The sequence below is a fragment of the Ochotona curzoniae genome, unplaced genomic scaffold, assembly GCF_017591425.1.
Source record: "Ochotona curzoniae isolate NIBS_2020 unplaced genomic scaffold, NIBS_Ocur_1.0 scaffold_3208, whole genome shotgun sequence".
Lineage (NCBI taxonomy): Eukaryota > Metazoa > Chordata > Mammalia > Lagomorpha > Ochotonidae > Ochotona > Ochotona curzoniae.
Genome location: NW_024467106.1, coordinates 28,130,779 through 28,145,684, shown reverse-complemented (window position 1 = coordinate 28,145,684; position 14,906 = coordinate 28,130,779). Strand labels below are relative to the sequence as shown.

The window sequence follows — 14,906 nt, the reverse complement described above, 5'->3', positions numbered from 1 at the left end:
GAATGGAAAGAGGGGGAAAAATCCCACAAAAAACAACCAACTATCCTTGCTTTGAAAGGACTTTAAAGAACGTTAACAGAGCAGGGGAAGGCGGGCGAGCCTTTGTCATCACCGCGTCTGCAATGCTATAAAAAGTTTCCAGCCGCTTCCGTCAACGGACTTGCTCCCAAGCACAGCTCCAAGTCTTTCTGCTCGTTCGCTGACATCTTTTAGTGTGTTTGGCTGCTTACAGTAGCCAGCCAGCCAACATCGATGAAGCATTTACTTTGTGCCAAGACCTGTGTTGCTAAACATGGTAGAGTGGACAGAGCCAATAGGATTTTGGAGTCCAAAAGATCTGTGTTCAGATCCCGACTCTACCGCTAACTAACTGACTGACTCCAAATTCTAAACGTCAGAAGCCTCAGTGTCCTTGTCTGGGAAATAGGACTGGTCCTGCTTGTCTCACAGGGTGGCTGCGGGATCCATCACCATGGAACCCGATTGGCTTCCATGCTGCTGCTTCCTCCTGGCTCCCCTTCCCACTCCAGGCCTCTCTGTGTCAGCTCCTTCTCTAACGGCAGTTGTTCTATACCCTTAGCTCTTTGCCTCCAACCCTCTCCCTGGACACTTTCATACATGATTCCTTCTACCATGGCCCTCTGGGTGCTGAGAACTCCCAGCATTGCTACAGCTACCCATCGGATGGCTCCAGTGGGATTTTCCCTAATACCTCCAACATGCCATGGCCCTTGCAGAACTCAGAGACTCCTTCCTGACAAGCTCTTTCTTGAAGGTGTTGCCAGCTCTGCAGATGGCATTGACAACTTCCCACCCACCCGAGAACCTGGACAGTCAACTGGGAATCACTCCTTTACTTCCCTCGTCTGAGCAACCACCAGCGCCCGCAGGTTCTGCCTGTTCTCAGCCCCATTGTCCTGGGATCGCCACCCACCCAGGTCCAGCCCATCCACCCCAATCTCTGCAGAGGAGAAGAAGCAATCACCCCAAGGATTAAATCGGATCTCGTGGAATCTTTCCATGCTCCTTGCAGTACTTAGATCCAACTCTGAGCTCTTTGTAGAACATTCCAGATTCCTCACCAAGTAATTCCCACTCTTATTCATCACATTTCTCACCCCCTCTGTGGCAGGGGAAAATTACATGAGGTTTCTTCACACGGGTCTGCTATTCATGCATGCATTCATTCATCTCCAGCTTCACTTTTTTATCTTTCCCCATCATTCCTCCTCTCCCCACAGGCTTCTCAGTCAGCCCAGAGGCAGGTGCTGTTCCAGACAGCTTCCACCCACTCTCTTTACTGCAGCTCAGATCCCCCATCCCCCAACCTGAGAAGCCACCTCTAGGTCCCATTAGACCTGGTAGTCACTTCCTCCCACTGTGAACCCAGGACATTCTGCATATCCCTTCATCCTAGCACAAGTCTTTGTACTAGTCTGTCTTCCTCAGTGGATCGGGGCTAGCGGGAGGTCTCCAGCTTGAGAACAGGGAATGACTCCTATCTAGATGTACACTGAATACGTGATGGAGAGATGAACGCTGTGTTCATCCCAGTGGATTACCTGGCCCACACTGCTTTGATGCCTCTGCCAGTTCACATCCTAACCACACCCATCTCCTGCAGGCCCTAGGGCCTAGCACTGATTGGGATGGCCATGTCCATTTCTCCACCAGACAGAGGGACCACGGCTGACCGCCTGACCACCTGCTGACAGATAAATAACCAGCTCTGCTACTTGTAGACCATTAGTGTTTCTGTTGTCATGACAACGGCACGGCAAGGACCACTTGGTTCTGTGCTCCCAAACTGCTAGGCTTGGATGGGGCCAAAGGAGCACCCATCTAGTTAGTCCCTTTCCAGAGAGGCAGAAGACCTTCCATAGGCAGCATAGCATCCCAGAGCCGGAGCTCCTTCCTTTGTGCCCCCTTACTATCGGAGCACCCCAGAGAGGGTGCCTAGGCATGCCTGATGTGAGGTTCTATGCATACCCAGGAGGGTTACTGAGCAGGATGCTGCAAAGCTTGGGAGGCAGAGGAGGAAGCAGCCCTGGCACATCTGGAGCCTAAAATCCTAGGATGGGGAGACTAAAGGACCTGCATCTGGGCTGGGTCCCTTGTGGGGGCACCTTGACGGTTTGGGGTGCTTTTCCAACTGGGGTATATGTGCATCCCAGGGCAAGGGGTGGTATCCTAATGGAGCAAAAGGCACAGAAATACCCAGGTCCTCTTTATGGTGGAGCACCTTACTGCCAAACTTGAGGCTTTGATTGGGGAATCAATTTTTTTTTCCTTTATGTTCATGCTCTTGTCCTTTTCAATGTAGCCTAGGTCCTTTTCCAAAAGTGCAGAAAGTATCACAAGAAACTGTGGGTTGGTGGTGTTCCACTACCTGACACAGCCCCAATCCTGACTCTTTCAGGGATGTGAGCACCCCTGGGATGGACAAGGAATGCTGTGGGGTGTATGCGTGGGTTGGGGAGGGGGAGCAGGGCTAGGAACCTGTTGAGGATCAGAGTGGTGGACCAGTTTTGCCACTAGAGAATGGGAATGTGGCAGAGGGTGGGCTCCAGAAAATCCTGTGCCCTTCCTTGGACTTGTCTCTGCAGGAGGGACTGCCAAGAGTGACAGCCTATGACCTGGGCCAGGATAAGGCTGGACAAGCACCAGCCTCCTTCCAGATGGTGCACACTGGAGGTATGGACTGCACAGGGAGACTTATGTTCACACTCTTGAGGGAGTCTCTTCCACAGGGAGGGGGCCAAAGTACTAGGAAAGAGCCTGCGAGGGGAGAGCAGGCAGGCATGCTTCCCCCTCAAAGCCAAACTCTCCACAGTCACAACAGGATGTGGGAGGCAGAAGAGCCACCGAATCCGCTCTGGAGAGGAGTCTAAAGTCACCCCAGCCGGGGGCAGATGTCCTTTCCCTCTTGTAGATCTCTTTTCAACCATTGTCTAGAACTGAGACCCTACAAGGGAGCTAACCTCAAACAGGGACATACACAGGCATGTGCGCGCGCGCGCGCGCACACACACACACACACACACACACACACGGAAGGAGGACCAATCTTTGTGTCACTCCCCAGTGTGCAGGGATTCCTAACCCAGTAAAGCTACAGAACAGAAGTCTTGGACTCTGCGGAGCTGCTGTGCTAGGAGGTATGTGTGGTGATGGTGACACCTACGTGGGACACTCTGATGTGCCAACAGAGGCCCAAAGAGCTGAATGGATTACCCAGGTGCAGTAGATGTCATGGGTCCCCTCCCTGGGGCCGGTGCATCGATGCCTGCCACCATGAGGGTGGGCTGTTGGCTGCTCCCTTGCTTCTCTGGGAGATATCTTCAGCTTTGTGGGCCTGGTGGGGACAGTGCCAACCCTCCGCCTGCAGATAGCACTAAGAACCAACACTCGGGGAGAAGGCTCCAGAGTCTTGGCTGAGAGGTGGGAGCACCTATGCTGGGTGGGGGACAGGGGCTTTGTTTTAGAGACCCACAAGGGGCTAGATGGAATCTCCTCTTGCCCTGCCATTCCTCCATCCCTGCCCTGCCCCTGAGAACCTCTCATGAAGTCACTTTGGTGAAGAGTCCTGGGCTCTGCTTGTCGAGAACTCAACCTTAGATGCCAGGGAGGAAGTGGTGGTACCAGCATCCTCCTCCATAGAAGGCTGAAGGGAAGGGGTGGCTCCTGAGGCTGGGGGCATGACCACTGTCCTCCATCTATTACCTCTGGAGGGGCTGAGGAGGCAAAGACCCTCCTGGTTGAGCTGCTGGGGCTCCGCCTCCAATCTACAGCAGCCACTGGCCAGGAAAAGTTGGGCAGATTTGGAGGAAAAGGACTTGCGCAGCATGTGTGATTCTTAGTGACAAAAATAGCTGGTGTGCATCTAAACGCAGGAAAACAGAAGGCTAGCAAGATGGAGAAGGGGGATGGCTTGACAGAGGAGGACAGAGTCCTGCAAGGAAGACCAAGGTTGACCTAGACTCTGACTTCTGGGATATCTGGAACCTCTCACCAGTGTACATGCCTCAGGGCACATTCGCAGTTGCCACTTGACTTCCAGGGCCCTGGCCTCACCACCCTGGGACAGGCTACTGAAGTGTCAGGTGGGACTGCTGGATGTGATAAGAAGGGAGGAGGTGAGAGCTGAGCTGAGAGGTGTCTGGCCCAGGCATACACCTGGCCAGGGTGGTGGGGCCAGGTTACCAGTTCACTGCTGTCTGCCGTTGGCCCTGTGGTAAGCCCCAGAGGTTTGCTGAACCAAGCCGTCTTCAGGTATTGGTGGGCTCTGACAGAGTGACTTCACACCAAGTACAAATACTAGCTTTCCTGGAGCTAAAATTAGTCTCTCTTTGACTGCCCCCACGTTCACCCCCCCACCACCAGAAATGTCTCCCAAAGTAAAGTGCAGAAGGCATGTGCTCACACCTATGCAAGGAAGCTGCTGGCAGGGTGGGGGTGGAGTTGGGGGGAATGGCCCATTGCTGCCCACCAGCAACTCTGGCATTTCTTTCAAGTTGCTTATCGTCTTTGAGAATTCGGGTCTGTATATTTAGCACTCCAGCAAGGCATCTTCAGATAAAAATAATGCTCTTCTCTGGGGCCCTGAGCAATGCTGGCCTCCTGAGAGGAAGTGCTGTGTTGATTCCTTACTCCGGAGTGCCCCTCCTCCCCCCTTGCCCCTACAGTGAGCATTTGCACTTGGATGTTGCGAAGGCAGGATGAGCACTTTGCCTGTGTGTGCATGTGTGTGTGTGTGGTACCAGTCTCCACCTGGTTGGGGAGATGCGAGACATTTCCAACTGGAATGCACATAGGGGTCAAAAGGGAGGCCAGTCCAGCTCCAGGCCTGTCTTTGCAGATTTCTGATGGGCAGAATAATGTCCGCCCCCCCACCCCCACCAACTTCCTCACCCTCAGGGTCTGCCAGTAGGTTCATTTACATGACCAGGGGGAGTTCTGGTTGAAGGGGAATTTAAGGTTGCAGAGGAGGCAGGACTAAGGGGAGCTGTCTTGGATTAGCTGGGTGGGACCTCAGTGGTCGTGAGTCCTTGATTTGGGGGAAGAGGGAGGCAGGAGAGCACCCAAGGACAGGTGTGGTACCGGTCAGGTCAGTGATGTTGTTCTGCAGCTGTGAGGACAGAGGAGGGGCCATGAGCCAGGGTCCGTGGATGGCATCTGGAAGCTGCAAAGGGCACAGCAAGGGACTGGCCTCAGAGCTCGCAGATGTTAGCCCAGTGAGACCTCTGACCTCTGCGGTGGCAGGGCAGCAGTGCATTAAGCCACACTGAGGAAGCTACAGGGAATGGACCCAAGGCCTAGATGATTCCAAAGGCCCTGTGCTGAATTTCTGTCTGGGGTGATAAAGAAGTCTGGGGAGAGTAGTGGGCTGGCTGTGCAACCCTGCGAACGGGCTTAGCACCATGGAATCCCAGGCTTTGAAGCGGTGGATTGGTAACTTTGAAATATTTCTTTTACCATTATAAATACAAAGGTTACCACCCAGGACAGAACTCCCAATGCTTTCTGAATTCTGAGAAAGAAGATCAAAAAGTGCAACTAAAGAGAAGGAAAGAAGGAGGCACAGGTGATGGCTGTGAAGGCAGGGGCCTAGCAACTCATGGAGAGCAGGTGGACAGAAGGGGCTCTGGGCCATCTGGAAGGTTCTCTTTCCCTGGAGGTGTGTCGTTGGACATCCAAACATGCAGCCCATCTGTGTGGATTCTGAGCTTGTGTCTTCTTTCATAATGGAAGTTTCTCACAAGTCCTGGTCTCTGAACAGAACCATTTGGTCCTCACGGTTCTTTTTAATTTTTTTAAGGAAGATTTATTTTATTTAAAAGATTCATTTATTTTTATTGGAAAGTCAGATATACAGAGAGGAGGAGAGACAGAGAGGAACATCTTCCGTCCGATGGTTCATTCCCCAAGTGACCGCATGGCTGGAGCTGAGCCAATCCGAAGCCAGGAGCCAGGAGCTTCTTCTAGGTCTCCCAAGTGGGTGCAGGGTCCCAAGGCTTTGGGCCATCCTCAACTGCTTTTCCAGGCCACAACCAAGGAGCTGGATGGGAAGCGGGAGCCGCCGGGATTGAACTGACACCCATATGGGATCCTGGCGCGTGCAAGGTGAGGACTTTTACCACTGTGCTATCGCACCGGGCCTATTCCTGTGGTTCTTATACTGGATTGGAGCCATTGGCCCTCATCTCTCTAAGCCAGAAATCAGGGTTTGTGGATGCTCCATGGAGGAACTGGCACACCCACTGTGGACTGTACCAGAAATTAAAGTGTGACTAATGAGCCACTGCAGCAGAGGCAGACTTGAAAGGGGGGCATCTGAACCTGAGGCTCGTCCCATAGTCCGTAATGCTTGGCCTCTGTTCAGAGGGCCTCCCCAGCCCAGCTTGGCAATAATTCAGCCTTGGCTGCAAGGCCCTAGCTCAGAACCGAAGTTTAATGGGCTTACAAGGGCTTTGGTCTCCATTGCACAGTGGTGTGGTTTTGTTTCCAGCTTTCTTGGAAGAAACTTAGATACCCCGTCAGGTTCTTCTTTTGACCAAGGTGATCTTTCTCTGAGCCTCCATCCTACTGTGTTTCTGTCAATCCTCCCTTTGTGCTTTATTTCAGTGAGATGTCATTAGGAGCAGTCAGGGCCCGTGAACCTGCTGTCCTCATGGGGGAGGGCCTCGGTGTCTAGAGAAGCCCACACCCCTTAATCCTGCCATGGCTTGGGCTTCACACTCTCTTTGGTCTGAGAGGCAGCCTGGGGCTCCTGCTGTGGTCTGGTTTGCTGGGAGGCTTGTCCGACTTTGTACCGGCGTTCACAGCTGGAGTTAGTTTTCCCAACACTCTGGGAGTTTTTGTCTTTTCCTAGGGATTTGATCTATTTGAACTTTAGGTCAAAATTGTTACATTCAGTCTGCAATGATCTGTTTTGTGCTTTCTGGTTTTTCACTCGTGGGCTAGATTCTCTTGGTTATTTTCTCTTCCATGTTTCAGCAGCTTTAGGCCCTGTTTGCACGGCACTGTGTTCACCAGGAAGTTAATCAAAGCATTCTATAGCAGACGCTTCTCTGATTGTGAAGCTCATGGGCTAAATGATCTCTTCAGAGTCTTTTTTCTACAAAAGGCCAAAAATTTAACAGCCCCACTTCTTTTTTCCCAATCACTTGGTAAATACAATTTAGATTTTCATGTCCCCATTATTGTTATTACAGTATCTATATTTACAGTATGTAAAACCAAACGTAGCATCTGCACCTGCACACAGTTTTGTAATAATTACAAAGCTTAGCTCTCTTTCCATGCTTCCCTGGTCCCTACTCAGACTTTTCTTCTATGACCTTGGTTCCAAAGTATGTCATAGCTCTCTGCTGGTAGACATGGGCCTTCAGGATGAACTTCAACAAGGGCACCTGGCTGGCGCACTGTGTGAGCCTCCTATATCAGAAAGTACCTCCCAGTGGCTCCATTGTCTCCATTGGAGAATGGCCTGGATTTTGCACTTTTTGGGTAATTGTGTTTTATTCTGGCCTGGCAATCCCTATGATTTTTTGCCTTTAAATTGGCATATCAAAGCTCTTAACAAAACACATCTTCATATGACTCTCTTTTGGCCAGTTCTATCAGAACACAGCAAGGTCAGCCAGTCTGAACATTTCCCCTTGAAACTGGATTCTGGAGTTCAAACTGTCTGAGTATCAACAGTTTTGTATGTTCCCATCTAGTAGGTCTATCTTGAGTCCACTTAAATTTGTTTCCTACTTTTAAAAATTTATTTTTTGGGCCCAGCGTGATAGTGTAGAGGTTAAGGGCCTCACCTTGAATGCACCGGAATCTCATATGGGTGCTGATTCTAATCCCGGTGACCCCGCTTCCCATCCAGCTCCCTGCTTGTGGCCTGGGAATGCAGTTGAGGACAGCCCAAAGTCTTGGGACCCTGCACCCACGTGGGAGACCTGGAAGAAGCTCCTGGCTCCTGGCTTCGGATTGGCTCAGCTCCAGCCATTGCGGCCACTTGGGGAGTGAACCATCGGACGGAAGATGTTCCTCTCTGTATATCTTCCTCTGTATATCTGCCTTTCCAACAAAAATAAATCTTTAAAAAATTCATTTATTTTTATTGTAAAGATGGATTTGCAGAGAGGAGAGACAAAAAGATCTGCAGTTCACTGATTCACCCCCGGACTCTGGCTGCAACTGCCAGAGCTGAGCCTATCTGAAGCCAGGAGCCAGGAGCCAGGAGCTTTCCCTGAGTCTCCTACAGGGGTACAGGGTTCCAAGGCTTTGGGCTGTCCTTGACTGATTTCCCAGGTCACAAGCAGGGAGCTGGATGGGAAGTGAGGCAGCTGGGACATGAACTAGCACCATATGGGATTCCAGCATGCAAGGTGAACACTTTAGCCACTAGGCTATTGTGCCTGGTCCTGTTTCCTACTTTTTAAAGTTTAGCTTCTGATTTGATAATAGCTTTATATGTATGGAAGGATAATTCTTTTTATCATTAACTTCTTTAGATGTAGAGGATAAAGAATTCTTTTTCTCGTTAACAGTTTTACTTGAGCATGGTACATTTGCTATATAATGACCCAATATCAATACACGATAAGCTAACATCCATCCAGCATTCTTTGTTTTCTTTTTTTCTCTAATGTTTTCTTGTCTATTCCTAGATCCTTTCTGGGATACCACATCAGATTTCGCTGTCATGTCTCCTTGGACACCTGTGACTCAGACAGTCCCTATTTTTGATGACCCAGATCCTTTCTAGGAGTGTTGGTCAAGTCTTGGGCAGAAGGACCTGCAAATGGAAAGTGTCCAAGCTTTTAGCTCATGGTGAGATGTGGGAGTTGAGCTTCACGGATGAGGACTACAGGGATCGTGTCCAGGGTGTAGTTGACTGGACTCATCATGGTGGATACATGAGCCCTGGCCACCTGCCTTACTCTTTTTTTCCTTCTTTTCTTATATTACTTGTAATTCAAAAAGGTATCCTCGGGGCATGAAGAACTTGCATGAGTTACTTGGATTTCTGCATGGAACATATGGCAGGTGCATCTTGACTGTTTATTGCATTATTTATACAAATATGGTTTTGAGTGTATTTCCTCTACCCTTTGGGTTCTATTCAATGCTTTGTTGTTGTATGGTGCCCAAGGCTGCTGGAAGCAAATGTGTGTTGCTGTCCCACTCAGTGCCTTCTTTCCAAGCTCCAGGAGATGCTCCAGTATCATTTTTGGTATGTCCTGCCATATGGAATCAGCCATGGGTCTCTTCGATTGCTTTTAACAAGAATGGTATCGGGGACCAAGATCTGGGTTTTGAGTGTGCTTGTTGCTACTGCGGAAGGTGGGTACCTCTTTAGTTTCTGTTTTTGGTTCTGCTCCATCAGTTCTTGCAGCCCCCTAGAGGATCTTTTCTCCAGTCTCCATAGCTGTTATCTGTCCTCTCAGACTTTTTCTCTGGATATATTTTGGGAAATCTAGCCAAGCAGTTCAAATTTGTGTTCCACATCACTGAGTTTCTTTCTTGGCACTGACTGCGGACTCTAGGTCCGTTCTTGGATACCGAGTTTTCCTGCCCATCCACTGTATCTTCTTCTCCCTCTTCTTTCCCTCTTAGCTCAAGTCTCAGAGACTTGCTTTTCGCAGGACCTCTGCAGAAGTCACAGTTTCTTCTTTGTTCCTGAGTGTTTTCTTGTCATATCCTCTGTTGGCTTGGCCTATCCAGACTGGGTATTTCATTCATGCTTGCTCAATATATTTTGCAAATATTTGGTGCCAGGTGCTGGGAAATGAAACAGCAACCAAGCTGGTCACAAACTTCTGCTTCCTGGATGGAGGTGAGGGGGCAAGGAGCCGGGGAGACAAGTGATTTTTGCTCTTAGATAAAATGAAGTCTGAGAAATGTTGTAACAGGCAGAACTATATCCTCAAAAAGATGGGTGGAAGTCTTAACCCCAGGACTCAGGATCTTGCCTTACTTGAAAATAGGGTTATTGCTGAGGTTATAAATTAGGATGAAGTCGCACTAAAACAGGCTGAGCTCTCAATCCTCCTTGACGCCATGTGAAGTCAACCAGAGGCCTCCAGAGGGCAAGCCAAAGTTGGTAATGCCAGAAGCAAAGAGACCAGCAGGGAGGAATCCTGAAGCCTCCCAGAGAGCATAGTCCCCAGGCCTAGTCCAACCTCCAAACCCATGGACATGAGCTTCTGTTGTCCTAAGCCCCAAGGTCATGGCATTTTCCTACAGTGGCTCTAGGAACTGAATCAAGCCATCAATCAGTGACATGAAGGAAATCAGAAGAAAGAGGGGAGGTGGATATGAGAAGGGGAAGGGCACAGGAGATCCCTCCTTCTGAGGCTTTGGGGAGGACTGAACAAGGGCTGTGCACAGGATGCCCTTGGCTAATACTTGAGGGAAGGGTAACCCCAGGGAGGCAGGAAGCTGTTTCAAGTGCCTGCCCTAGGAAGACAACCCACCCACAGCAGAAGAATGCCAGATGCACCAGTCTTCCCTACAGACCAGCCCTGTTGCAGGTGCCCGTGGCATGTTTACCACACTGCCAGAGTCTGCTAGGCCTCAGCAGCTGTGTCCAGAGTGCATAATCCATCCTGGAGGAGGTGATCAGCAACTGGAGCATTGCTCTCCTTGCTCAGGTCCCCATCTGTGAACTCCTGGAATATAACAGCTCCAAACTGCCACCTGCTCTGGCTAGTGTTAACCCAGGACTTCCCCAAGACAGAAGGGACACATCAGCAGGGGGCCTCTGGGGTCTTCTTGCCAAGAGCCTTAAATGTGGGCATGAGGCAAAGGATGAGAACTGAAACAGCTGCTTGATGACACCAGGATATAAGAGGACATTTCTTAGGTCAGTACTCAAGATTCCTGGGAACTGGTTTTGAATTCTTTTTCCAACCTCATCATCTCCCCCTACACCTCCATCCCAAGTCTTTAGGTTCCTAGCATTTTCTGTGGGTGTCAAGCATGAGATGAGGGTACCCACCTGCACTCTGATCAGCTCTGTCTCCCTGCCCACCTCCTGCTGCTTGGAGTCCTGCCCAAATGTGGTCTCTTCTTTGGTGCCCATTGGAGCCCTCCAGCCAGGCAGAATGAGTTGTTTCCTCCTCTGTTCCCAGGCCCTTTGATTTCATTTTCCCTCGGGAGTTCTCAGTCTCCCCCGCCACTCTGTGAGCATTCCCGGGGATAAGGTCAGCCCTGGTGGCATCTGGGAGCCCAGGAGAAGGGCTAGCACACAAAAGGTGCTGGAGTGAGTTTGCAGAATTAATGGACAAACAACAACCAGGAACTCATTCACAATGGGACAGCTTCTTGTGCACTGTTTCTGTCCCCTAGGTGACTGACACTGGACGAGGCCCAGGAACTGGGGTTGCTGGATCAACAGTATTCTTTGCTGGGAGCTTTCGGCCACAGTACCTCTTTCTAAGTTATTTCAGAATGGAGCTGATAATAATGCATGCTGTGCTTGTTCCACAGGCTCGGGGGAAAAAGACAAAACCACCGGGAAAACTCTGCACAGTTGTACGTCTGGCAGTTTGCACCTTAGGCTGGTGTTGGACAGCAAGCTGGGGAAATTTCCAAAGAAATCAACTCCACAGAGATCCCCTAAGCCAGAGGCGCTAAGGTGGATATGAACTCCAGGGTTCTGGGGATCCCCGAACGCATAGGGACAGTCAGCTTTCTAGCTGTGGGCAGCAACACCCACCTTGAGTTTCTTGACGCTGGTGCAGGGGTCATTGGAGAAGCTCTCGGTGTCGGAGATCTCAATGTCCTCACCATACAGCACCCCGGTCAGGTCGTTCCTTACCTGTCAGTAGAAAGAAGGCAGAGAATGGGTGGGCTGGCAGGCACTGGAAGGGCAGGCTCAGAGAGGCCATCCTGGGAAGCAGCTCCCCACTCTACTGACATCACAAGGGGATTTGCTGTTTACAAACTAGGAGGCTCTGTGGGACCATGGGACCTTTGAGATTGTCCCTTCAGTCTTACCCTGCATTTGATGGATGGACAGGGGAAGGCAAGATAGGGCAGATGTTCACGAAGAATGTCCAGGGGTTTGTGGGAGGCAGGCTTATCTGTCTCCAACCCAGTCCAAGTAAACTTTTCTATAATACTGTTTTCTATAACCTTTCTGAAATATACTTGCATACCTAAAAGAAAAGAAACTTGAGCAGATATACATCCTCATCCATAGCACCATTAGTATTCATGTTAGCCAAAAGGAAGACAGATAAGCACTGGCATAGGGATAGCACTGTGGTGCACTGAATTAAGCTGCCATTTGTGACACAGCATTCCATATCTGAGTGCGCTGCTGCTCCACTTCCAGTACAGCTCCTTGCTAATGTGCCTGGGAAGGCAGTAGGTGATGGTTCAATTACTTGGCCCCTGCCACCTATGTGGTAGAGCTGGTTGCCGGCTTCGAAATTTGACTTGGCTTAAATCAACCTGTTGGAACTATGTAGGGGAGTGAACCAATAGCTGGAAGATCGCCTTGTCTCTGCCTCTTTCTGTCACTCTGTTTTTCAAGCAAATGTCTTTAAAAGAATTACACTGCAGACATACAATAAAATGCTGTCCAACCTTAAAAAAAGAATGAAATTCCTTGATATATGCCATACATTGTACTCTGTGAAATAAGCTGGACCCAACAGGACAAATGGAGCAGGATCCCAGTTGCATGAGGTAGCCAGAGCAGATGGAGAGTTGAACAATGGTCTCTAGGAGCTAGGGAGCCAGTGGCTAGAGGATGGAAAGTTTCAGTTTGAGCTGACCGAAAGTTGTGGAAATGGACGGTGGTGATAGTTGTGCAACACTGTAAATGTGTTAATGAGCTGAGCTGTGCACTTAAAAATGGCCACAATGATCACTTTCATGCTTCATGTGTTTGAACACAATACAAACATGCACTTCATGTTTCTGTAGTCAGCCAATAAAAGGCACATACAAGTGTTTGGAATCATCTGGCCCTAAATGGCACATTACAGTCACTGGGAAGCTCCAACAGGAGCCGCCATTTCTTATTTCTTTAAAAGGACACAGACATGGACATGTATGATTTCTGGCCAGCAGGGCCTGAGTGCGTACTCCTCTGAATGCCTGAAATGCTTTGTAAAAAACAACAAACAAACAAACTAAACAGTTCAGGGCCAGTGCTGTGACATAGATAGTAAAGCTGCCTCCTGTGGTGCCAGCATCCCATATGGGCCGTGGTTCAAGTTTTGGATGCTCCACTTTCTAATCCAGCTCCCAGATTATGGCTTGCGAAAGCAGCAGAGGAAAGCCCAAGTCCTTGGGTCCCCAGCACCCATATTGGATACTCAGAAGAAACTCCTGGCTCCTGGCTTTGGACTGGCCAAGCTCCGGCCATTGTGGTCCCTTATGGAGAGTGCCAATGGATAAAAGATCTTTCTCTCCATGTGTTGCTCCTTCTCTTTCTCTCCTGTAAGTCTACCTTTAAAATAAATAAATCTTAAAAACAAAAAAGGAAGTTGAATAGTTAGGGAGAAATTTGTCCATCCTTAGTTTTTACCTTTATTGAGGAGGAATATTGGGAACTGGCAGATTGACAAAGTGCTTGCTTAGCCATTAGAGTTCATTCCTGCCAGGGCAAATCCTTTCTAGACACAGGTAGGGCCTCAGGGCAGGGACCAACTGCAATGATCAGACACAGAACAGGTATAATGCCTGCCCCTGTTGGACGGCAGTGTGACTCAGTGCACCAGCCCAGGGGCACACAGGTCAGGCTCTACTCTTGGCCTGTGTGGCACCCCCATTTAGGGATGCTATGTGCCCTCTCCTACCTGGATATGGCACTTGCATTGTTGACTCAACAAGGCTCAGGAAAAACCTGGAGGATGTGAAACACCTTCCTAGTTGTGACAATTCTCTATGGTGCCTACAAGTTGGCAGAAATCACATCTGGATGCAAAGCGTGGCATTAAGGCTGTCAGTGACTCAAATTTGTGTGTATATATGCATGTGCATATGTGTGTGTTTGTGTGTATGTGTAAGTATAAGATATTTCAAAGGCAGCCAGAACTCAAAGTAAGCCAAAAATGCCCTAGAGATTGTTCATCCTTTCCATAAATTCATGGATGAGAAAGCTGAGGTGTGAGTCTGGCCCAATGCTTGCTCCTGGAAGGTCTCTTCTGGATTCTATCTGACGTGGCTAACTCAAGACCCACAGACCAGGACAGTCAGCACCATCAGCCACTTGCCTGTCACCCATCATTCCAGCATTGAGGAGTCTGTTCCGGGATTGGGTGTGTATTCTAATGGATTTTTTTCTTTTAAGGGAAGGCACACGGGACATCATTGTGACAAATGCATTTTAAAAGAACAATAGTGTGGAAAGGAAATAATAAAGTTGAGTTTGCTGACAAGGGGAAGGAGTCATCCCCGCTCCTCCCCCACATACAGACAGGGGAATGGCATGATGTCCAGGTAAAGGGCTTGCTATGGACATTGACAAGTGTTCTTTTTTTATGGAATTGCAGGGATCACAGGGGTATCAGAACTGGTGCCAGGCACATGGCCATGAGTTCAGCTTCTCTATTCATCTCTGTTGTCCAAGTAGATTCATGGAACCATTCATTCCCAAGGGAATAGGGGGCACTCCACACAACACTCATCCCCACACGCCTCTGGTACCCTGGCTGCAGCTCATGGTGGCTCCTAGTGGCTCATGCAGCCCCATCTGCCTGCATGGCCACTAGGAGTATGATCTGCTGGAAGCTCCTGGGCATGCAGGGAGGGCTGGGGAGAGATGGACAATAACAGGCACATCAGGGGACACAGGTGGGCACAGAGAAGAAACTGCATCTTCATCTGGAAAACAAGACTGGGAGGGCAGTGGACACAGGTGGGCAGGGGTAAGGAAGAACATGAAC

The 14,906-nt window shown here is 49.6% G+C and overlaps 1 protein-coding gene across 1 annotated transcript in view; it reads right to left on the bottom strand.

Moving 5' to 3' along the window:
- The window catches only part of GABBR2 (gamma-aminobutyric acid type B receptor subunit 2), a 326,347-nt gene that overhangs the window by 144,364 nt on the left and 167,077 nt on the right, over window positions 1-14,906 (bottom strand). Inside the window, exon 4 of the mRNA XM_040962792.1 lies at window positions 11,723-11,824. Coding sequence (XP_040818726.1) covers window positions 11,723-11,824 — 102 coding nt within the window. The remainder of the gene's footprint in view (window positions 1-11,722; window positions 11,825-14,906) is intronic.